The 23,392-nt window shown below is 38.1% G+C and overlaps 3 protein-coding genes and 1 long non-coding RNA gene across 4 annotated transcripts; 3 read left to right on the top strand and 1 right to left on the bottom strand.

Annotated features, from left to right (window-relative positions):
* Positions 1–74: 74 nt before the first annotated feature.
* On the bottom strand, positions 75–8,631 carry LOC122077143 (isopentenyl phosphate kinase-like). Its single transcript, XM_042642964.1, has 12 exons — positions 8,456–8,631; positions 8,035–8,265; positions 7,718–7,815; positions 7,042–7,084; positions 6,122–6,183; positions 5,926–5,982; positions 4,699–4,734; positions 4,526–4,603; positions 3,652–3,718; positions 3,388–3,450; positions 735–838; positions 75–658 (listed from the first exon to the last, which is right to left on the bottom strand). The coding sequence occupies exons 1-12, from the start codon at positions 8,553–8,555 to the stop codon at positions 563–565; spliced, it is 1,035 nt and encodes a 344-aa protein (XP_042498898.1). The 5' UTR covers positions 8,556–8,631; the 3' UTR covers positions 75–562.
* LOC122077145 lies at positions 1,209–2,124 on the top strand. The gene is made up of 2 exons (XR_006139696.1): positions 1,209–1,409; positions 1,500–2,124. It is a non-coding gene; the product is annotated as an uncharacterized LOC122077145 (long non-coding RNA).
* A 948-nt stretch (positions 8,632–9,579) lies between the features above and the next one.
* Positions 9,580–18,456, top strand: LOC122076284. Its single transcript, XM_042641605.1, has 8 exons — positions 9,580–9,715; positions 13,415–13,746; positions 13,845–13,939; positions 15,201–15,318; positions 15,431–15,549; positions 16,698–16,884; positions 17,027–17,170; positions 17,983–18,456. The coding sequence occupies exons 1-8, from the start codon at positions 9,580–9,582 to the stop codon at positions 18,271–18,273; spliced, it is 1,422 nt and encodes a 473-aa protein (XP_042497539.1). The 3' UTR covers positions 18,274–18,456.
* Positions 18,457–19,869: 1,413 nt separating this feature from the next.
* On the top strand, positions 19,870–23,392 carry LOC122075586. The gene is made up of 3 exons (XM_042640661.1): positions 19,870–20,312; positions 20,467–20,589; positions 23,009–23,392. The coding sequence occupies exons 1-3, from the start codon at positions 20,078–20,080 to the stop codon at positions 23,161–23,163; spliced, it is 513 nt and encodes a 170-aa protein (XP_042496595.1). The 5' UTR covers positions 19,870–20,077; the 3' UTR covers positions 23,164–23,392.

Below are 23,392 nucleotides of genomic sequence, written 5' to 3'. Positions count from 1 at the left end.
TATGCAGTAGGATAGTAGATCAAACAAAAAAAGAAAAAAATAAATAAATAAACTTGTTGCAGTGCACTTTGAGCTGGTGACAAAAGAAGAGAACCATGTTGACTTGTTAAACTCATCCATAAGATCCATGTATGCAGAAGGCGATCAGTGTTTTTCTGGTAATTTCAATCCTTAAAAGTTTTTTTTTTTTGATAAACAAGCGGGGTATCCGACTTTAGGCCGACTAAACCCCCCCGGGATCGTATATGACCCGCGCACCACGTATGAACCGGGAGCTTCTGGGCCTAGTGAACCTCAGGCGGGTGGCCCCAAGGAATTATGTAGCGACGAAGTTTTGATCACCAGACCTCGCTTCATGAGGCGGAGTCTCATGTCCCCTCCAAGCCAGCTGCGCTAACCCCTTTGGGTTCAATCCTTAAAAGTTGATGCCATAAAATCTCATACAACCAAGCCTTCTACAAATCAAAAGTTTCTCATATTTGTTCTGATGATTCTACTTCAACAACCAATGCCCATGTGATAACAGAACATGCAAACAAAAAATCAAGTTGGAATATTGCTTTTATCTTGAAGATCGGATAACCGTACCAAGCCAATCATCAGGAATGTTGCCTTTTACTTCTCCTTTTAGGGCCCTTAAAGAGTGGTCCGTTGCAGCCTGCGTCCACAGAGAAACTTTAATACCAACTCTTAGAAAGTAACCACAGGAAATGCCTGAATCTTAAGCATATTACCTTAACAATATAGACATCGATTCCAAGTTTCGCAATCATTGCAGCTTCTGATATCTTGGTTTCCATACCTCCAGTCGTATCATGAGCTGCTACAGAAGTTTCAACTGTTGATCAAAGTAGGTTGAATGCTAATCAAAATTCTCTTCATTTGGCCGATAAACTTACTGGAATTAGTTCAATACGCTCATGATTGGCAAGCAGAAGACTTGCAGAGAATGCATACCCCTACACCAAACCAAAACATAAATAAACAAACAGAAAATTGCACTGCCACCCCTGAACTTTACTTTTTAATCAACGCCCTCCCCTAGGCTTTTTGAAATGACTTAGACATCCTCTGTAGATCTAAAAAATTACAAATCCATCCCTGCAATTAACCTTTTCTGTTAAGTGATGATAGAACTGTTACTTTGTTTCTTAAATGACCAAAATACCCCACTTGATGTGACATTACTAATTTGCACTTAACACATCTTTTGCTTTAAATTTCTTTGGACAGCCGCTGGGTTTTGGTGAAAGAAGGAGCTCCGGCGAGCCCTCCCTCCGTCGAAGGGTCGTGTCCAGCCCTCCCTCTAGCGAAGGTTCGTCTTCAATGGTTGTAAACGTCAAGCACTCGAGTGGCACCCGCCACCCGCCACCCGCCACCCACCAGCCCTTACCGTCTTCTCCAGAGGAGTAATTACCAAGATCTGAACTCTAAAGCCTGGGCTTCTCCTCTCTCTCTCTCTCTCTCTCTCTAATGTTCTCTATTTTGAATGGTTGAAGGTCTTCAAATCCGACGAGCAATATAGAGATTAGAGACTACAGAAACGAGGAGTGGCTAAATTACGAAGATCTGAACTCTGCTGCTGCTACTTCTACTTCTTCTGTTCTTGATCTGCTTAGGATCTATGGCCATGGGGAGTTGTTGTTACTTTGAAGATTCGAGAACTAAGAAGAAGAAGAAGAAGATGTTATCGGGAAGAAGCCTCTGTGATCGTTATAAGGAAGAAGCTCTGCCTCTGTGACCTAAAAATCGTCAACTAGGAAATTACTGGACTGCCCCCTCATCATCACTCGTTTTTCTACTCTGCTGCTCCAGAGTAGAATAGAAAACTCAAATTGAATCATAGAAAGGGAAGAAAAACGGAGTTTCTTAATCTTCCATCAATGTCGATCTGTAGCGTTTCTTTCTTTTTCCCTCTTTTTTCTTGGTGTCTTTCCCTTAATGAGTTTTTGGGATGATTTCAGAACAAATTAACCATCCTAATTGCTCTATATAGCAGCTTTTCTAAGATCATCCATGATGCCCTAAAATAGAGTCTCTGGAAGCTAACAAATCAGTTAATTAAAGTTGTCTATAACCATTGTTTAACTCAAAGATGAAGAGGAAGTTGGCATTTTTCTTCCACCGATTCATGATTTTACATACAAACATTGTTTCTAATCTTCATGTTCTTCTCCTTGAATGAAGTAGTCAAGGGAATATATTTTATTTCCTTGCGAGACTCCAGAGTCCAGAGAGGGATTTCAATTTTCAATACCTAGTCTATTATTCTATTGTTGCAGTGAATGTTTGAAAGAAATAGCAAAATCATTGGGGAAGACAGATTGGAATTTCTGTGTGGATCCATGTAGCGGTGAATTGGGATGGGCAACGGCAAATCCGGTGAAGGGATTGGAAGGGAGGGCTGGACAAAAACCTTCGCTGAAGGACTGGAGATCGCCGGAGCCCCTTCTTTCACCAAAACCCAGCGGCTGTCCAAAGAAGAAATCGTTGGATTTGAAGTAGGCGATGTGTTAAGGGCAAACTAGTAATGTCACATTATGTGAGGGGGTATTTTGGTCATTTAAAAAAATAACAATTCCATCATCACTTAACAGAGGCTAACGGCAATAATGGATTTATAATTTTTTAAATCTATAGAGGGTGTTAAGTCATTTTAAAAAGTCTAGGGGAAGGCTTTGATTAAAGGGCAAAGTTCATGGGGGTGACAGTGCAATTTTCTCATAAACAAATAAAAGGAGGAAAGGGAGAATTTTCTACTCCTCTTCCCCCCAAAAGAGAAAACTCTTCATAATTCAATTAGCTTCCAAGTAAAAGAAACTACCACACCATTTGTAGTCAGCCCCATGTTAGGATGGACTCAAAAGCACTCTTCATTTTAAAGTACGAACTGACATGAAAAATATATTGCACTGCACTAACGCAGCATTGATTTATCTCATCACCCTGTCCATCTGAAAATCAGATCTCACCAAGAAGACTACAACCTTATAGAGGTCAAAAATAAGTAATTCATCCAATCAAAGATAAAAAGTGCAACTATGCAATTAATTGATCACCTAAAACCATTGTAACGATTTTTTACCCTCAACATGTTCCATTCACTGAAACTTCAAAATCAACAGAACATGTCTAAACATGTGACAGAACCTTTTTTATGGTGCAGGAAAGGAAAGAAGAAGATGCCATGTATAAGCATATAAAACAGTTGACAGTATGGCTAAACCATATATTGTATGTAAGCTTTGATCCAGGCATCATAGATTATGGTAAATCTTTCACCCACGTAAAGTTGTGGCAGATATCACGAGCTTAAGCAAACTTAAGTTTAAGCTGGTGTTCGAATGTAGAATTAAAATATGCAAGTCAACATTTCCTCTCACTGACCTTTGTTATTCATCTTCCCAATTTGTGGCTTCAAAATAGACCAGCTTCCATCTTCAGCCACAGCTGTTATCTTTACAAATTCAGTTATGCTGGCCCAGGTTTACAGGACATTCCAATGTTTATAAGCAGAAAAAAAAAATACACAATTCAAATTTAAATAAAAAAAGACTCAATTAACTTCTTAAGGATTTGCCCTAGAAGAGTAAGAAAAAATCAATGAAACAGAACAGAAGCACAACTTGGGGACTAAAATCAAGTGCTCACCAATCTCCCTTAGGAGTACTGCATTTGAGTCTGTAGGAGGACGGTCATACACTCCCAAAACATCTGTCTTCATTCCGAAATGTGAAGGAGAAAATGTGGAGAAATTAATTTGCTCAAGCAACCCATAGGAAGTTTGTGGCTTAAAGAATGTGGCATGGTAAGTAAGTTCAATTTTAGACCTCCATTATGTAATTCAGTACTCATTAGATATACAAGAATTACATATGGAAAATTAATTCCAAAAGAGGGGCCAATCAAAAGCAAAAATTGAAATTTGGAAATGGTATTTTGTTCCTATCCATACAACAATTGCCTTAACCCACCCTGGTCTGGCACATAGGACATTCATGTGTTAATCTGGGCCACTGATTGATGAACCCAGCTAGTCCAAACTTCTAATGTGCATCACAACGAAATTATTGACCAACTACTATTGGGTCATTTATCTTAAAGAAAATGAAGTCAAGCTATCATATGGTTAGTACTAAAAGTTTCTGATCTCTTTGTAAAGTTGACTGGCAAAGATAGACAAGCAACCAAGATGAATTGGAGGGAAAGAAAGAAAAATAGTCTCCAATAGGTTAAATTTTCAAAAATGGAATCTGTTCAACCATATGCTCAAGAAACTCGGTTTCTGTGTGAAAATTCAAAATTGTCATCTTTTGGAGGGTTTGATTTGACTGTGGTGACAAAAAATCCAGAAAAATTTCTATGTTTTATACCAAATATATTAAATTATTAATTGATCTTCTAAATTTAAATGTTAGGATATGTGTTCTTATTAGGTTTTCCCAGATTCTTATGAAGGAGACCATTACATAAACTTATAAGTTGCTCATGCATGAAACATTTATCCTGCTGCATACATGGATACGAGGAAAACAACATATTCAGGCTTTAGTCGCTCAGCAAGATGACGTATGATCACATCACCACTCAATATGGTGCAGCCCTGATCAATTAAGTGAAACAACTATCAGTAATAAATATATTAAGTCCTAAGAAAAGGACTAAAGAATCCACCAGCTTTACTCAGACAAACCGGACCTTCAGATTGTCAAGCACAGCATCTCCATGCAAAACCTACACAAGTAAGGGATTATCCATGATATTTAAACATGTCCAATGAAGCCGTTTAAAGTCTAGAGAGCGGGAAATGTCAGAGAAAAATATAAAGCACAATCCACTAGCAAAAATCACATCATCCAGTATTATTAAGTTCTACCCATATCCCATTTCACTTTAGTTGCCACCTATGTACTTTTTGGTTTCTTATTTTATTGGAAAGTCATAAATTTGATGGTGAGAAAATTAGAGGGACAGCTAGTCCCATAAGAACCCTTGTTTAAGCCATTTATATTATGTTCCAACTTTTTCCCACTGATTTAAACTTTATCATTGGTTTTGCAGATAAGTGATTCCTAAAATTGAATTTGAAGCCATTTCTACTCAAACAGCATATTGGTCAGTGCAAAGCAATCCACACCATCCCATCTATGCAAACAATCTTGTTCTCCTTCCTATAAACAGCCAAGAGTTGATTTGGAAGGCGTTTTCTAAGCTGAGAAAGCCTGCCACACTTTCAAACATTGTCCCCCCTACCATACAACAATATTCAATAACATTAACAATTCAACTACATGCCTTTTGCTTAAGGGTGTCAATTGGTTCAATTCTGGTTTTTCGGTTTGGTTCAAGACACCATATGTAAAAACCAAAACCAAATAATTTTCATGACCTCAAAACTGAAACTGAACTAACTCAAATTGGTTTTATTTGGCTCCTATTCTGTTACATTTGGTTCATACACAGTCTTGGCAATTCGGTTTTAAGTGGAAAGAACCTGCTGAAAAAAATAAATTTGGGAAGGAAATTACAACCTCATGAAGATACGATCCAACAATGTCGAATCCAGTACCTTTAAACTTTTTTTACACAACTCAACAAAGAAACCTATTATAGACACATGATTGTAGGATTTAGTATGGTTTATATTTGGTTTGGTTTATACAGGTTACACTTTATTCAGTTTGGTTCAAAACCGACGTTTTTTGTCTAAACCAAAACCGAATGAAATTTTCACTTTTCAAAGCCAAAACTGAACAGAATTTTTTTCGTTCAGTTTTATATGGTCTCACTACCATTTAGACTTAGTTAACTGCAGATTAATATTGGTCATTCACATTAAAGAGAAGGAAGCATATGGAAAGGCCAGTATCACAAAACCATGAGCCCTACAGAACCCTTTTAATAAGCAAAATAGTTCTCACTTACTGGAACAAAACCAGAGTTAACAGCCTTTGCTACCTGAGATATATCAGCAGAAGCAATCTGTCAAAAATATAACAGCATTAGTTTCAATTTTTGGGGTTTTAACCTAAAGATCAATTCACAGAAAAGAAAATAATCCAGGTGCAGTTGGCTGTTGCAAATGATCTCATAAGCCACAGGTTTCTTGGATGCTTCTAACATTTCTTTCACAAGTAGACCATCCACAAGCAAATGGTGACATTCCAATGGATGGAATACCCTCTGCAAGAAAACAGTGAATTCCATTAGTCATGAGTAATTCAAGAGACTGCCTATATTCCAAAGTGATATGGTTAGGTGACAAATAACAGCAATGATCATTTGAGATGCAAGTAGCAGACACTACATAACCATCAGCGGTTCTAAAAGGTGAACATATTCATTCTAGCATATGAAAGAGTTGAAGAACACTAGTTATGTCAGCTACCAACCCTTCACATACATGTTCAATAAATGCAGGATTGTTGGAACCCAAATATGTGGGGCCTGGGATCTTCTGGTTCAAATAAAATATCACTCATGTCAGATGAACGTAGGGCTGTGAACGGGCTATATATGGGTCTGATATAGCTATAGACATATTCAGTCAGTCTAATTCAAATAATGAAGGATACAAGAAACTATATCCCATGATAACCAAAAAGGAAGAAGAGAGACTATATTGTCACTGCAGTAGAACATAAAGAGAGAAAACATAACATAACAAACATAATCACCCACATTATCAACTTCATATGTTTTCTCCACAAATAAGAAAGTTTGACAATAAAATCCACAGTGAGCAGAGATCACCTATATGTGACTCTCTAAACTGATAAAGACCAAACATGAAGTCATGGAGCCTGATGCAGACCAGCTGACTCAAACGTGAGACTGTGAACTTGTTAAAAGGTATCGACAAAGGTCAGAGCACCAATTTTTTGGCATTTTAAAGAGATCTATTTGCTTTGTTCCTCAAGTAATAATACTGACTTAGCAAAACCCAAGGATGCACAAATTGAAGTCGAAGAACAGATTTTTTTTTCCTTTTGAGAGAGAGAGAGAGAGAAAAGAAAAAAAGCTGATCAGCAGAATAAATACCTCTAGCTAGTGCTCTCACAATTTCGAGATTGAGAGATGTCACCTGAAACAGTAGAATAAAACAAAATGATAAATCTGGAAGTAGAATGGTTTAATCCAGGTAAGTAACAACTTTCTATGACAGACAATAATCCTTGAGACTGATTAATAAGGAAGAGAACTTAGTTATTTCAAATAATAGGGAGTCACAAACTGTGTAAAATTTATGTATTTAACAGCAACTTAAAATTGAGAGACGTTGCAATTTCTCCTCATGCATATCATAAATGTTTCATAAAGAGATTTGCAAGAAAGTCCCCCAACGTGTTAAAGTCCAAGATAATCAATAAGCAACAGAACTGCTTTAAAAACAAAAACTGATGTGCAAGGGGTGCATATTGAAGATGGAAGCACTGCTGACATATGGAATACAATGAGCTGCCAAATGGCCAGATAAGATGAGTACAATACATAAAGTGGATCCAAGAGGGCTGCAACAGTTCAATGTCCTAATTTTGGTAATTATGCCCTTTCATCCAGACTTGCTATTCAAATGTATGGATATTAAGCATGAAATGGTTGAGCAAACTAAGAAGCCCATATACCAGACTCAACACTCCATGAAGTTTCAAAACCACTAAAAATGGGAAGTTTCCAAAACAGTAATATCTAAAAATTAGCTGTATCAATATCTTACAGAAATTCGGGTCGCTACAAAACCAGCCATGACAAGAGGCAGGTGCAATCTTCCCTTGTGGACTCCAGATCTGCTCGCCTGGAAATGACCAAACGAACCTATATCCAACAATAATGGTCAAACAAAAGCAAGAACTTTAACTGTAAAAACTCCAACTTCAATGGTCAATTTCATACTACCATGGTTCACTATAAGAAACATACTGAAACAAACTGAAGCTACACTATGATCATTGATTCGCCATCACTTATTCCAGTTCTGTACGAATCCAACTCAAATAAAATCCAATCCCATTATGTAAAAAACTGAGGTAAAACCTGCTCCATGAACGACAATAAAGTTGCTCGAATCCAACAATGGAGAATCCCCAAAATCATCCAAAGATGGAGAAATCTCTGAAACCCCTGGTCGCTTACTCCAATCCATCCCAATAACTTTGTTTGAAGAAAAAGACGAGTTCCTTGCTTGTCTCAGATGTGAAGAAGCTATTTCCAGATTTTCATCGTTTATCTTCTCTATCTCGTTCTTACAAGTAATTGCAGCACCACCTAGGTCACATCGCAAATAACTAAATGTGTTAATATCTGCTATAAAATTAACAAAAACTAATTCTGAGCTCTCTCTTCCTCATTCGTTCCCTGTCTTATTCGAATTGTTAAATTTATAAGAGTTTGTGCTCTACATACACAAGTTTGATTATAAAATGAGGAGCAGATAGAGAGACAGAGAGGTGCAGACCCAGTTTTACGATGCAACGGAGGGGTTTGTGAAGGCTAATATCGTTGGAGCTGCTGCTCTGCTGCTTGATTTGCTTCTCCTGCTCCATCGTTGGAATCATACAATTGGGACAAAAACTCTGGCTTTCAAATTGGATTAACCACACAACGGCTAAATTAATACCAAGAGAGAAGGGGAAATTTTATTTATTATAGGGGAAAGTTGGGTGAAGTATAACGTTTGTAATTATAGTTATGGTTTGAGGAATCGGATTCGGGATTGCCGATTCAAGTCAACTCGGATCAGAATCGATCAATCCTGATTGTAATTCCGGTTAAATCAAATCGATTGATTCATCCTAGAATTTTAGGGTTCAGACCCCTATTTCCAAATTCCTTGGACACTTGAATTGATCCTATATAATCCAAATCGAACCGAACTGGTTTCTTTTATCGGTTATGTTCGATTTGAGGTTTTTAGTAACAACCATAAATTTATGGTGGGAGGCTTCCTTAACTTTTCATGCTATATGAATGAAGATCTAGATAATTATAGGAAAATTTACCACACCACCCCCTGGAGAATGCCACAATGATAAGACCATTCCGTCTGTTTCACCAAATTATTCTCATACCTCCTACCATCAGTCACTATTAATGAATGCTATGAAATGATATTTTTGCCCTTATATAACCCCTCTTTACCATTCTACCATTTCATTCTCATAATCTCTTTCTCTCCTTATTTCCATACTGCGACCAAGGGTGAGTTCCAACCGCTAGTTCCATCATTGGCGAATACATCTCCTTTAGTCTCCAACGAGAAATGCGCTTCCCATCGTTGCCATCTTAGATCATCGGCAAGAAAGAAAAAAAAAAAAAAAAACCATATTGTGTTAGAACCATATGAGAATTTGCAAATAATCAATCTAGGAATAATCCAAAACAGCTTCAACCTATAAAGGAAAAAAAAAATAATCTCCCACAAATCAATTTAAAAGAAACAAACCTACAAGCAACAATTAACATGAGGTTTGTAGGGTTTTATCTACCTGGAAAGCTCCAATTAATTTCATGTTTCTTTGGTTCTTGGGGCGTCTACTGTTACTTTTATGAGTTTACAAGGCTACAGAAACATTAAACAAGATGAATCACTTGTTCAAGAAGTCAACTTCGATTGCTTCCTTGGCATCAAAGCAGACTCGAATTGCTTTGATCTCTTTGGGGTCATTTCATTTTGATCCAGCTGCAATAGCTTATGAAACTGTTAAAGACTCTATGTGTTAGTGGCAAGGATTAAAGTATCGGTATCGGTAGTCGTATCGGTCGGCCAAAATTAAGATACGTATCGGAGGGTATCGTATCGTATCGGAGATACGCTAAGATACGCTAAAGATACGCACATAAATGGATAGGAAACACTTTTTTATACACATTTGCATAAAAAAATAGTTAAAAAAAGTTATATATAACATGTATTATGAATAAACAGCAAATTGAGAGTATCGCACTAAGAATCCAAGGTTTGTAATTGTTCCATAAATGTAAAATCCTTGTTCACAACCTTGATTTCCACTTTAGTTAGAGAGAAAAATGGTTGGCAGCAATTTTGGAACAAAAACACCTCAAAAATGTATGTTTTTCTAAAAAATTACCCATTTTGGCCATTTTATGACCGTATCGATACGTATCGGTGTGTATCGGTCGATACATACCAATACGCACCGATTCGTATCGATACATACCGATACATACCGAAACGTACATTTCACTTCAATTTTGAATTTTTCATAGAGTATCGGTACGTATCGGTGAGTATCGGTGCGTATCGGTGGTGTATCGGTGAGTATCGGTGTGTATCGTAGGATACGTATCGATACATAAGGGTTTTAAAATTTTCATGATACGTATCGGTATGTATCGTGCCGATGCCTACTGATACGGATACGTATCGATATGTATCGTGCCGATGCCTACCGATACGGATACGTATCGGCCGATACGGCACGATACGCACCGATACTTCAAACCATGATTATGCATAAGCACTAAATTGAGGGTATCGCACTAAGAATTCAAGGTTTGCAGTTGTCCCATAAATGTAAAATCCTTGTTCCCAACCTTGATTTCTACTTTAGTTAGAGAGAAATATGGCTGGCAGCAACTTTGGAAGAAAAACCCTCAAAAAATCGTGTTTTTTGAAAAATACCCATCTTGGCCATTAGATGACCATAGCGCACCATATCGGTACATACCGATATGTACCGATACTCACCGATACGTACTGATCGATATATACCGATACTCACCGATATGTACTGATACTCATCGATATGTACCGAACGATACATATAAATACTCACCGATACTTACCCATACATACCAAAATGTATATTTTGCCTCGATTTTATATTTTATCGATAGTGTATTGGCGCATAACGGTATGTATCGTAGGATATATATCGATACGAAAGGATTTTAAAAATTCCATGTATCGTATCGGTGTGTATCGTATCGATCAGCTAAATTTAAGATACGTATCGGAGGGTATCGTATCGGTATCGGAGATACTTTAAACCATGGTTAGTGGTGAAATTTATTCATCTTAATGTTTTGAGTTTTCTGCGAAGTTTGGGTTTGGTTTGGCCGTTAGAGATTTTCATTTATCGACTATTCCGTTGGATTTTAGAGCTTCAATCGTTGCAAGAGCGGAGTATGCGGTTGATGATTACTATGATGAGGAGACGTCTTCGGAGAAGTAGGTAGGTGGAGAGAACGATGAAGGGCCGATGAAGGCCAGCCACAAACAGTTGAAAGAGAAAGTGATTCCTCCTTCGGCAAAGGATTATCTAACTTACAAACCAACTCAATGATTCCATGAGGCTGTCTCCGATGAGGAACCCAGTAAGAAGATCTAGGTAGAAACGGGACCCAATCCGGTGCCGATCTTCTAACGGTGATTCCATGGATTACATCTTCAAGTCTCCTCATTCCCAAAAGGGGGCTTTGTTCTCGGAATCAAGATCAACCTCGATCAGCTGTGTTTTCTCGAAATGATTCGATCTATTCCTATGTTTTAGAAAGTGTGACGATAGTGCGAAAGATGGGCTTTTAGTTGAGATAAATGAAGGAGAAGAGGAGACTCGAAGTAGGGTTTGGGAGAGGGATCAAGCCATGGAAGATCAGCGGTGGAATCCCAAAAAATGAGAGAGAGAGAGAGAGAGAGAGAGAGAGAGAGAGAGAGAGAGAGAGAGAGAGAGAGAGAGAGAGAGAGAGGATTATAGACTTATGGTCTTTCTGTATATGAAGGAGAGGCTGGAGCTAACAATAGCAGTTGCCGCCTTTAAAGAATAAACACAGTGGTCTACTAGTCGTGGCCCGTCATTGATACCTCTGCCACTGCTTTGAACGATCGATAGTGGTCTAAATCCCACGATTTGGGAGAACGATAAATTAGTTATTAGAATGTGTTAGCAACTTAATACAGGGGTATTTTACGTACTTCATATTTAATAAAGGCATTTTGGTATTTAAAATAAAATATAATTACTGACATCAACATATAAGGTATATTCTTTAACAGTCACTGAAAGTAGGGGGTGTGAGAATGATTTGGTGAAATAGAGGAAATGGTCTTATCATTGTAACATTCTCCAGGGGGTGGCGTGATAAATTTCCCATAATTATATCATCCGTTTGGGATCAGTGTTATCAATTCGGCCGAATAATTCGCGAATGATTCTGCCGAATTGAATTTTTTCAAATTTTATAAAAAATTATGACCGAATCCGAATTAAAAATAAAATTCGGTAAAATTCACGATTTTTTCAAAAGTGAATATAAAACGCGAATAATTCAGACCGAATCCAAATTAAACCGAATTATTCGGTCCACTTAAACAATATTTAAAATAATAAAAAAAAAAAAACCCAATAAGTTTTTTTGACCAAATCCTTAAATTAATCAACCGAATTATTCCGAATAATTCTCCGCCCAAATAATTCCCGAATCCAAATTTGCTAACTATGTTTGGGATCCACATGGGATTTAGATAGTCAGAAAAAAAGATTTAAATCACTTCACCATTGTTTATTATGTGAGAGACGAATGTTGAAACTACACAAGAGTGACACATTTTATTTATTTTTTCCTTTATTTATATATATATATATATATATTTTTGCTAGATCCTTTATTTATATACGAAAAATTGAATTTAATCAGAAAACAAAAATCGGTAGTAGATCAATAAGAGCCAATTATAACAAGCTAATGAGACCCTCAATGGAATCTTTTTTTTTTTTTTTTTTTTTTCTTGTCATGAGTAACACGTAGTGAAAATATTATATAGATTCTTCGATCACGGAGTAGAACATGATCAGACTGTCATACATGCCATAGATAAGTATTTCCAGACTAGAGTATCCCCCACATAATTGATTTATATTGGAATAGATGATTGTAAAACATATGGGAGAAGGTTTCACTACAGAGAACACCACACACCCTCTCATATTTGAAACCACGATTCACCTTCTTTGGAAGCTTCTCCATCTTCACGGATGCAATTACTTGCTTTCGCCCAAAAACCCTTGGAGTGGGTTGTGTTGGTTTTAGTTTCAGCGAAAGAGATTAGTCTTCTTCCCTTGAACCACCTTGCCCTTGCGTCAGCTTTGTTTGGGGAGGCCTTGGCAGTCAAGTTAGCTCTCTCTTCTACTAGGTAAGCTGGCCTTTCTTGTGTTACTATTTCTTTCGGACTGCTTTACTCTCATTAAGTGTGTGTCTTCCCCATCCCTCTCCCCTTCTTCTATTGCTTGTATTGTGTTTTAATGAAAGAACTATTTTCTTGCTGTATTTTTGTTCACACCAATGGGGATGTCAATGGGGTGGCCCACTCTATTGCAAATTGGGTCCACTCGGACGAGTATTTTGAGATACATGACGATTCAACACAGGCGATTCTCCATTTCCAGCAGATGAGCAGAGTTCGGATACTCGGATAAGGATTTGAGGACTGGATTAGATCCTTTTTTTCCTGCAATTCTAAAGTCGTCCGGAAAACAACAGCAATGGCTACAATCTCTTCAATCGCAATGGCGAAAGCTCCAAACTCGTAATCGAGGATTCCCTGTAAAGGTTCCAACGTTAAGGTCCGGTAATGGCCGTATTCCATTGTCGCGGAGAATTCGAACTCAGGCAGTTTCAGCTGGTGTTTCGGAAAAACAGCAGAACCGAAGCGAAGAATCTATGAGCATTGACGCTCTGCAACGTTTTATCGAACTCAACTTGGGCCACTGGAACGGATCCTTCTATGTAAGTGTGAATCCTCAAGTTTAGACCGTTATTTCTCCCGTGCTTCACTAGTTCAGGTTTTATTAATCAGAGTTTTTCCCATTCTTTGAATCTCATAGCAATTTGATTACAAAGGAAATTTGTTGCAAAAAGTGAGTACAAAGCTTGCGGCTAGCTCATACGGTGAAGATGAACTGACCAGTCTAATTCAAACGTAAGCTTTTGGGTTCTTCATAGTGATTAAATCCTTCGAACGAGTATGCAACCTGTTGACAAATTTATGATGCATTAATAGTCTTTAGCCCCCCCCCCCCTCTCTCAAGTTTCAATTTCGCTTTGTTGTTTCTTACTTCATGATGACCCTAATGCACCTTGTGATGGCAATTGTTTATTCTCTCCTTTCCTTAGAACGTAGATTTCAGAGCAAATTCCATCTTAGGTTGATAAAATCTCATTTGTTTGCCGATGATGGCTCACAGGTTTAGGGAATACTCTTTACACTGGACCTAAGAATACTTTTTTTCTTTTGGTGCTAGTGATATAATGTACCATCTACATATTTGTTGGAGGTTTTATGAATTTATTTTGCATCTTACTTATTTGAGGTGGTTTTTCTCTAATATTTAACAAGGAATAGAGACTTTACAAATAAAGCCCGAGGATTGGCATTCCATTGCTGTCATTTCATATGCATATGGTTACAATTATCTACGTTCTCAATGTGCCTATGATGTAACACCGGGCAGGCCGTTAACTAGTGTCTCCCATTTCTCAAAAAAATCCCATTATTAGCTTATTCTTCATCGAACCCTGCAGGGCGATTTAGCCCGATAAGTCTTCTATTAGCTACATTTGGGAATTTAGGTTATGGTAATTGGAGAGAATTGTCCATTTAAAAATGAAGTTGTTTGCAATTTTGTTTTATCATTTGATTCAAACATTTCTTTAACATTCTTTGTAATATTCATAAAGGATATTTCAAGGAATTCCTGCCAGAGTTGACGTGCATATACAGATCCCATTCTTATAGTGATTTGTTCACAACTTGACATGTAGCACTCAGGGATTTTGAAAGATATGGATCTTATAGCACAATTTGCAGTTGTTAGTCCATAATTAATGGGATAAAACCATTGCAATTTAGTGATGGATTGGCAACTGATATTTACATGGTTATATCATCATCATCATCATCATCATCACCAAACCAGAGCTGAAGCTTGTTATGTCATGAATTTCTACTTATGAAATATAAAAAAGAAGGGAGTTGATTTGTTTGAAGGCTCAGAAGTTGACTTTGTACCTTTCAAATTACATATGCCAACCCTTTGCTTTCTTGGTTGGCTATCAGTAGTTAATGATGTCAGCCAAGTGCATTTTACCATTATTGGTCAAAAACTAGCTGAAACTTTTGATTCATTGCATCTATTGTTTATTGTTACTCAAAATGTTTATTTTGTGCCTGATCTTTGTAGGCTGTACATAAAACAACCTCCATCAAGCACTTCAATTTCAGGATTTGATCCTGAGCCCGAGTGGGCAGAGTACCAAATCAAAGAAACCAACATGTTCACCGTGGAGAAATATCAGCAGGTGAGACCATTATCTATGCTTTGGGGGTGGGGTGTTTATCATCGATATGGTTTCCAATTCAGAATAGCTCATGAAATGTTCCTGTTAACTATCTCTCTTGGGTAGTCTGCAGATTGGTTTTTTCCCCAAAGAGAGGGCGTTTTCTCTAAGGTACCAGACAGCTGGAATGCTGGAGACTGTATTGAGACAAGGGATTCTTGGTGAAGACGATATCGGTGAAGAATCACCCAAGTGAGTGCTTCTCACCTGTAACTGCCAGATATCACAATTGTGAATCTCAAGATCCTCAACCATCATTAGGAGTAAAATTACAGAATATGGTATCCCTTGCTTACTAAGTGGGTGTGAACTAAATAAAGAATTTGTGCTTCTACATGACTTAACAGGACTTTGTTTATACCATAGGGATTAGAACGAATGGGATTTCAATTTCTTACTGCAGATGAGAAATCCCTTGATTGCATATTGGGATTGCTTCATCTATATCTGTTCTTGATCATTCAATATGGAACAGTTTGATGTTACAATAGCTAAATGTTAACAGTGATAGGTTTCTACTCATCTAGGGCTGTATTTAGTAGTTTGGATATTGATTGTGGTCTTACCTGGAGATGAAATGCAATCCTGAAAATTTGAAATTTTCTGAGTTGATTAAATCGGGGCAGAACCTTAAAATTTTATTTATTTATTTTTATTTTTTAAAATTTTGAAATCTTTGTGTGACAGAGTGTTAATCAAAATCTTCCATGTTCAGGGACCAAGGTTCTTTCCCTGCAAAGAAGTTGTATGCTCAAATTAGTTTTCTGGGGTTCGTTCTTTTTCATGTGCAAGGTTCTCATTCTGTTGCTTGCTTGGTTGGGTTTTTCCTAAGCTGGGTTGATCTACCAATCCATTTATTGGTCTAGTTGCATCAACACTATCTCTGTCAAGTCCTCAACAGGGAGGGGCTGATGAGTGGGTGAAGCATTCAGAGTTAGAGACAATGTTTCCCCCATAGTTATTTTAATTGTAGTACTTGGCATTCAGGGAAGAATGGCTCCTGGTTGAGGTCTAAATTCTGAGATATTCTGATGGCAAAATTTACTTAGATTGGACATCTTTAACCATCTAATGTATTGCATGATTTCATGCTGTACACAGAAAGAGCAACCACAAAGGCAAAAAAGTTTGTCAAATGATTACTATACCTGGGTGATATTGCAAGTGACAGCCATTAATTGGATGATTGGAGTGGTCCATTTCTTCATCATGTCAAGTAGTATGCTAGGCAAGGATCCACTTTCTTTCCAGATATTGCCCCATTACTGGTTAAAAGTATTGGGTAATCATGCTGTTTTGTATTTGCTTGCTTTCTTCACATTTCTGTTGTTCTGGTTCAGAAACCTAAAGCTTCCCTCTCGTCGACCTTCTGTTGTATGTGAGAATTGCCTTTACTCACAGGAGGAAGATATCCGAGCAAGGGCCTTCCACATTATGGACCCAAAAGGTGTTCTTGAAATGCTTCTTATCTTTCTTGAAGAAAAAGGTCACGGGTTGACTCTTTTTCCTTCCCTAGAAAATTCTAAGGTAATCTTCCCTAACTTTGTAACGCAAAATATTTTGAAGAAATTTGCTGACCATTGATTGATGTGATCTATTTTGTTTGGTCATTTTTTTATTTGAATGGATCATGTCAAATTAAACCTCTGTATCCCTGCTTGATTTGCAGGATAGCACAAACAGAATAATGCCATTTCTTGGAAGGTGGAAAGGCCACTCTGTAACTAAACGTAGTGGGGTTTATGGGGCCACAATTGCAGAAGCCGACACCGTTGCTTTACTTGAAATGGACGAGAAAGGTCAACTGATTCAGGTTTGTGGAATCTCAAAAGATTTAATACTCTTCAGAATATGTGGTAATTTGATTAGGAAGCTCAATTTTCTCTAGATTGGAGGATTCTAGGTATGAAAACTCTTTGGTGTGTATGAAATACGTCTTGCAACTTTTTGAAGTGAATACCAGACTACCCCTACTATTAATTTGTTGCTGTCGAACTGATACTCCGATTATACAAAGCTTGTTTGTATACGATTTTCTGTCCATTTAGGGTTTCTGAGTTATCGATCATTTAGTAAGTCATGCCACTTATTGGGGAATGGAGACAAAATAGTAATTTTACAATGGGCATGATAAGACCACTTAGATTTTGGATAGGTCAACAATTATGTAGATTGCCTGGTGCTTTATAGACTCTTACTTGAGCAATTCTTCCAATTATTGTTATAGGAAGTTCATTGCTCTAATTTATTAAGCATTTTGGCCTTGGAGTGATGACTTAATGGCATGCAAGGTTTAGATCATTGGGTTCAGATCTGGCATATTGGCTTACCCAAATCAGAATCAGCGGGCAAAGACTGATATACTGATACAAAAACAATACACTTGAAAACTCGACTGACTAGCCTATTCCAATTTACACCTTGGATTGACCAGGGTTGAGTGGGATAGGCTGATTTAGAATGGGACCAGCAGGGTCAGATCCAATTCTGGATCCCGAGTTTTAAATCTGATTGATAGTGGTCTGAGATATCGACATATTCCCTAGCATCTTTTGGCTTACCTGTATCTATATTTCATTTATAAATATGTATTGGATCAATTTCTGACTTGATCCTCATATCCAGGACATTACTTCAACCACTAATGATGGAAATATTACTACTAATGTCCATTGGACGGGCTACATATCTGAGAACTTGGTGACATTTGATGGAGGCTTTCAGATAACCTTGTTGCCTGGAGGAATGTACATGGGATGCCCCTGTGATGTTGCAAAGAGTGTGGCAGAATCTAAGTCTTTTCATCTGGAGTTCTGTTGGATGGAGTCGCCTGGCAAGAGACAGAGACTTGTTCGAACTTATGATGTTGAGGGATTGGCAGTGTCATCAACATATATCTTTGAGACGAAAGTGTAAGGGTAGACTTCTTCATGTACATCACTTGGAGTGCACTGCATGTGGATGAATTACCATGCTCCATTTCTTGTGCCAAATGTTCCCAGAAGCATTCATGCCATTCTTTCAATGAATCAATGATTTTGAACTTGACCGCTAACTTGATTTATTTATTCTGCTCTATGAATTCAGTCATTCCAAACACATTCAGCTTATATGCTCTCAATCTGCATCTCTCTCTCTCTCTCTCTGTCTCACACACACACACACACACAAAAAAAAAAAAAAAAAAAATTGGGTAGGGTGGTAGTTCAGTCACATAATCTATCCCTCATGCTGAACCATCCAGCAGATGTAAGGAGACACCACTTGGAGGCAACCAAGCATGCTTCGCTGCATAGTTTGGATGGGATTTTCATTTTGCGCGTGAAGGTGGTTAATCCCTTGTGATATAATAAACCCTACAGCTCTCAGTTCACATTGACTATTTGTGAGCCTCTTCTTCTCTTCTCTTGCTTCATGTGTACAGGGTCAGGGATTGGTTTTATCAGTACTTGCTTTCGTGACAGACCCATGTTCATCGTGGGAGATTATAAGAGTTTATAACAAGACATATCAGAGAAAAAGAGAGATGGATTCTTGCTGTATTTACTTAGAGGATTCAATCACTAATCATCTACTCACATAAAAAATGCCATCACCTGTGTAAAATTTCACAAATAAAAAATGTCATATCCAGTGCAGGAGGCTCTTGCTACCACAATATATGGGCAGGGGCATATGGATGTAGTTTTATCCCTCTTTTGTGGAGAGGCTGTTTCTTGGTTTGCAGCTTTACTGTTGCGAAGAGACCTGCCTTTTTAAAATATGACAGATCCTTTAGGGAAAAAAAAAAGAAAAATCTTCGATGACAATCTCAGTGAGACTTAACATATATTATGCAGACCCATTATTTATGGAGAGAGAGAGGAACCCAATAGATTCTGAAATGACTGCTATCTTGATTTATTTCTTCCTCCCAAGAAATAGCCTCACTTCCCTCCTATGTATGATGCAATTTTGTCATACCTCATTGGTGCACTTTCTTACACAGCTGCTCAAGAAACCATCTGCCATGTTAGTAATATAGCTTCAATCTCAAAAACATATTTTCACTCTAACTGGGCGAGTGGAATTTGCATTGGTATGGTTTAATTAGGTTGGGTTTGGGCCCCATCATTTTTTTTTTTCTAACGACGAGTATCTAAGCCTTAGGCCTGACTAGTCCTGCGAGCCCATACTGACCCACAATCGCATGGATTGGTTCATATCGGGGTTGAATGAGAACCATTCAACTTTTACTAAAAGTTGTGAAGAACACTAAACATTCTGTGTGAGTGGCCCAAGGTGTGCCTAGTGGATCCTATCACATCATGATCAAACAAGAAAATATCTGGACACGGCTACTAACCTTGGCCTTGCCAATCCGATTCCGATTTCTGCTGTTTTTTGGGTTTTCATGTCAAATGGCTAAGTTTAGGGTTATTGAGACCGATTCTGGCCGTTTTCAAAATTGGATCTGACTCAGAATCCACAGGACCGATTCATTCAACGATTCCTGTTTTAAAACCTCGCTTTAAACACTAAGCTCTATTGGCGGCGGAGGATTGGAGAAAAGCTAAAACTGGGAGAACCAATCAACAGGTACCTATGGACCACCGGCGGCGTTGGAGAATCGGAGGTTATATTTTGGTTTCGGACACAAGAGGTCGCGAGTGGGGAAAGTAACTCATACTCTCCTCTTCTCTGTAAGTCTCACAATAGTTACATAGAGGAGTAGAGAGAGATGAGTGCTTCGCCGGAGCATTCTCATTCGGATGGCAGCAATAGCAAAAAGGAAAGGCCACGGTTCTTTGATGCGAAAACGAAGAACTTGTGCTGGGAAAAAGCTGATATCGTCCCCGGACGGCACCCGGAGCGCTGGCGGAAAGACCCTGCCGGTAACATCGTTTGTAAACGCTTCTGCAATTGCTATGGATGTCTCTGTTTCGAGTATGACCACATCCTACCATATTCTAAAGGTAATCCACTACCTTGATTCGTCCCTTTAATTCTGGTTTTTTCTGTCTACTTAATGGGTTTCTTACCTTTTGTTTCTCGATTGCCATTGATGAGTTTATTTGTAAATTTAGTATTAGGGTTTTGATATTTTTCTTATAATCGGTACTATTGCAGGTGGAGAATCTACAGCTGAGAACTGTCAAATTCTTCAAACCAGGGTTAACCGATTTAAATCAGATAAGGACTTGGTGGAGAAAACTGCTATGCAGGGTTTCTCTTGTGATTTAAAGTTTACTGGTACGTGCTCTTGATTGAATGAGGAGGATTATTTTTCCCCCCCCAACCCGCAACCCAACAAAAAAAAAAAGAAGAAATAAATAAATAATAATAAACAAAACAAAAATCCGGAAAAGTAAATTGAAAAATTAGAAAAGCTGATTCCGCAGATGAATTGACATGATCTTCTTCAAGTGTTTCTGCTGTCCTCGTTGTTATTGTTACTTTTGTTGTGCTGGGAACAGCTTTCAATTAATCGGAATCAGAACGATCCAAATGTCATGAATTGGTCAGAAAAAAACCCTAGAATCAAGGGGGGGGGGGCTTAAAAACCCATTTCGAATTGGCCAGAATCGATCCAAATTGGCTGATCATTCCAAGGCTGATGGCTGGGAGGAAGTGAAGAGACACTGTAATGGCTAAATACCATCTCGCCTTAACGTCAATGACTGTTTTATGTGGAGGGAAGTTGGATTAGAGATGGCTCTAGTTTCCTCAAGTGAGAAATTGGCAGAGAAATTTTTTTACTTCACCATTAAATAGCCAAGATATTTGTTTTTCATTGACTTGTTTAAGCGATATTCAAGGATAATTTGATTTACATCCTATAATTGAACTTGAATGTGGCATTGAGATGGGGTTTGAGTCGTTTGACCAAAAGCAGAAATCTAGGTCTCTCCCTCTCTCTCTGTGGGAAAACTGTGGAGTGCCATATGGCCCATCTCAGACAGTTACATTAGCTAATTTAACTTTCTGAATTGGAGGTTATAAGATTGACCAGTAACCTTGTTTGTAGTTTTATTTGTGTCTTTGTGATGCTCAGGTAAAGTAGCTTTCACTTACAACTCTTGTTTGTCAAAGGGGCGGTGATGCCCCCGATTGACTGATGAAATTCTTGCAACACGGTGGAGGATCAGTTGTATCAATGAATTGTTCAGTATTGAACGAAAATGATCAAGAAGATGAAGCCCCCCCACCCCAAAAAAAGAAAAAAAAAAAGATAGAAGAGGAGGAAGAGACTGTTTCAACATCGAATCCTTTATGTTAGTTGCATCATTTCTAGGCTTCTAGAACTTCTAGTTGATGTCTGATGCATGCATGCCTTCCTTCATTTTTGGGTGTTCCATTCCATTTAGGTTGTGTGGGTTAGTCTGTCTTCTGACCAATAGTAGAACAAACAAACTCTTGTTATTGGTTACGGGTTTCTTCCCCTCTTCACATCCCTTTCTTTCCTGCTGTGAAGCTGTCACTTTCATGACATACATAAATTTTCAGCTGTGAAACTCATGTTAAGGGTTACCACTCTGTTCAATATTCAGCTGTGAAACTCATGTTAAGGGTTAACACTCTGTTCTGTGCTATGGGGTCCAGCTTGAGATAACTTTTGATGTAGATGCTATGGAGAATCTATTGTAACCCTGTTTAAACAAGAGTTGTAATCATAACGTTCACTCCTGTGCAGAGCTTTGGGATATGCTGGATTCATTAGTCAATTGGTTATGCATGTGGATCTTTCCGGTCAAAAATTCAATCCAGTTGGAGTAGTACAATTGTGTTATCCTTTTTCGTTCTTTTGGACTGTCCAGAAGAGAGCTCTGACTATTACTTGATCTTAACAGTCCTGAAGTTTTAACCTATTAACTTCGCCTGGGTGGGATCCATTGAATGGTGAGTTACGACTGTCTGTCTACAAAAATCTACATCCTGTAAGGTCTGTGATAGTTGCAGCCATAGCCTAACACAATTATTTTCTCTTGTAGATGAATAATGACTGTGTTGGCTTGTTGGGCAGGGCAGAAGCCTTTGTTCTGTTTATCCATGCCTGAGTGTACAAGTTACAGCCAGATTACCAGTCAGCAGGTCATAGGTAGAAGCTGGTGAAATTCTTTCAACCGGATAGTTATTCTGTTGTATACACTTGTTTCTTACATTCTTTTTTTTTCACTCTCTCTCTATCTTTCTCTTTGGGGGTGGGGGATTGGTGGTGACCATGATAACAGATTTTACTATTTGGATCATCAAGTTGGTATATGGCCTTTTCTCTATAGATCCTGTCATTGGCAACCACCAAATGAAGAGAGACAGTGGTCTCCCTTCTCTTTTTGACAAGCAAAAGAAGCAGACGACAGTACCCCTTCACATGTGCTTACTTAAATGTCCTTCCTCGTTGCTTATGTGGAAGGAAAGTGACCTTGATATTGTAAAATCTGTTTTTAAGGGTCACTAGGATGGTTATGAGAATGGCAGTAGTATCATTTGGTTCATTGACTGCCTGGCCTGAATAACCCATCAAAAGTTCTGTTTCATTTTTCTTTCTTTCCCTTTCCCATTTCTGTGGTTGGGTCGTTTGGATTTGGTCAGTTAAATATTTGCTACATTTTTGTTGAGTGGTTGATATTGAGTTATTGACTCCATGTTTCCCTGATTTTCCATGTTGCAGAGAAGGAGCTTGACATTATTGAAATGGCTGTTTATGGAGATGTGACCCGACCAGGTAACCAGTGCCGTTGCAGAACCATGGCTGAAATGCTTGGTCAATTTAAGCCAAAAGACCGCATGGCTGCTTGCAAATTGCCATATGATGAGACTTCATAGCATCCAAGGCGGAACCACCATGTCAGGTTATTTAGAAAAATCTAGACCAGGTTTCTTCATTGTCAGTTATGGTGAATCTCATTCTCTAGGCAACCATGTGGTGTCTTGTTTTTGTCCTTTTAATCCACAATTGCATTCTTGTATACTTGATTAAGATGTTGGTCTAAGAACATTGGATCTGTTGCATTAGACTATGATTCTGTTATTTAACTGGTATGTTCATGGGTTA

Source organism: Macadamia integrifolia, chromosome 4 (genome assembly GCF_013358625.1).
Source record: "Macadamia integrifolia cultivar HAES 741 chromosome 4, SCU_Mint_v3, whole genome shotgun sequence".
Lineage (NCBI taxonomy): Eukaryota > Viridiplantae > Streptophyta > Magnoliopsida > Proteales > Proteaceae > Macadamia > Macadamia integrifolia.
This window is presented reverse-complemented; position numbering and strand designations above follow the sequence as displayed.

Coding starts and splice junctions, on each gene's coding strand:
- LOC122075586 (XM_042640661.1), top strand. CDS start 20,078: ATGAGTGCTTCGCCGGAGCATTCTCATTCGGATGGCAGCAATAGCAAA. Junction 20,313..20,466: donor CATCCTACCATATTCTAAAG/GTAATCCACTAC, acceptor GTACTATTGCAG/GTGGAGAATCTACAGCTGAG. Junction 20,590..23,008: donor TTGTGATTTAAAGTTTACTG/GTACGTGCTCTT, acceptor TCCATGTTGCAG/AGAAGGAGCTTGACATTATT.
- LOC122076284 (XM_042641605.1), top strand. CDS start 9,580: ATGAATCACTTGTTCAAGAAGTCAACTTCGATTGCTTCCTTGGCATCA. Junction 13,747..13,844: donor ACTGGAACGGATCCTTCTAT/GTAAGTGTGAAT, acceptor TGAATCTCATAG/CAATTTGATTACAAAGGAAA. Junction 13,940..15,200: donor CTGACCAGTCTAATTCAAAC/GTAAGCTTTTGG, acceptor TGATCTTTGTAG/GCTGTACATAAAACAACCTC.
- LOC122077143 (XM_042642964.1), bottom strand. CDS start 8,555: ATGATTCCAACGATGGAGCAGGAGAAGCAAATCAAGCAGCAGAGCAGC. Junction 7,085..7,717: donor TTGTAGCGACCCGAATTTCT/GTAAGATATTGA, acceptor CTACTGTTTCAG/GTGACATCTCTCAATCTCGA. Junction 4,604..4,698: donor CTGTGCTTGACAATCTGAAG/GTCCGGTTTGTC, acceptor TTAATTGATCAG/GGCTGCACCATATTGAGTGG.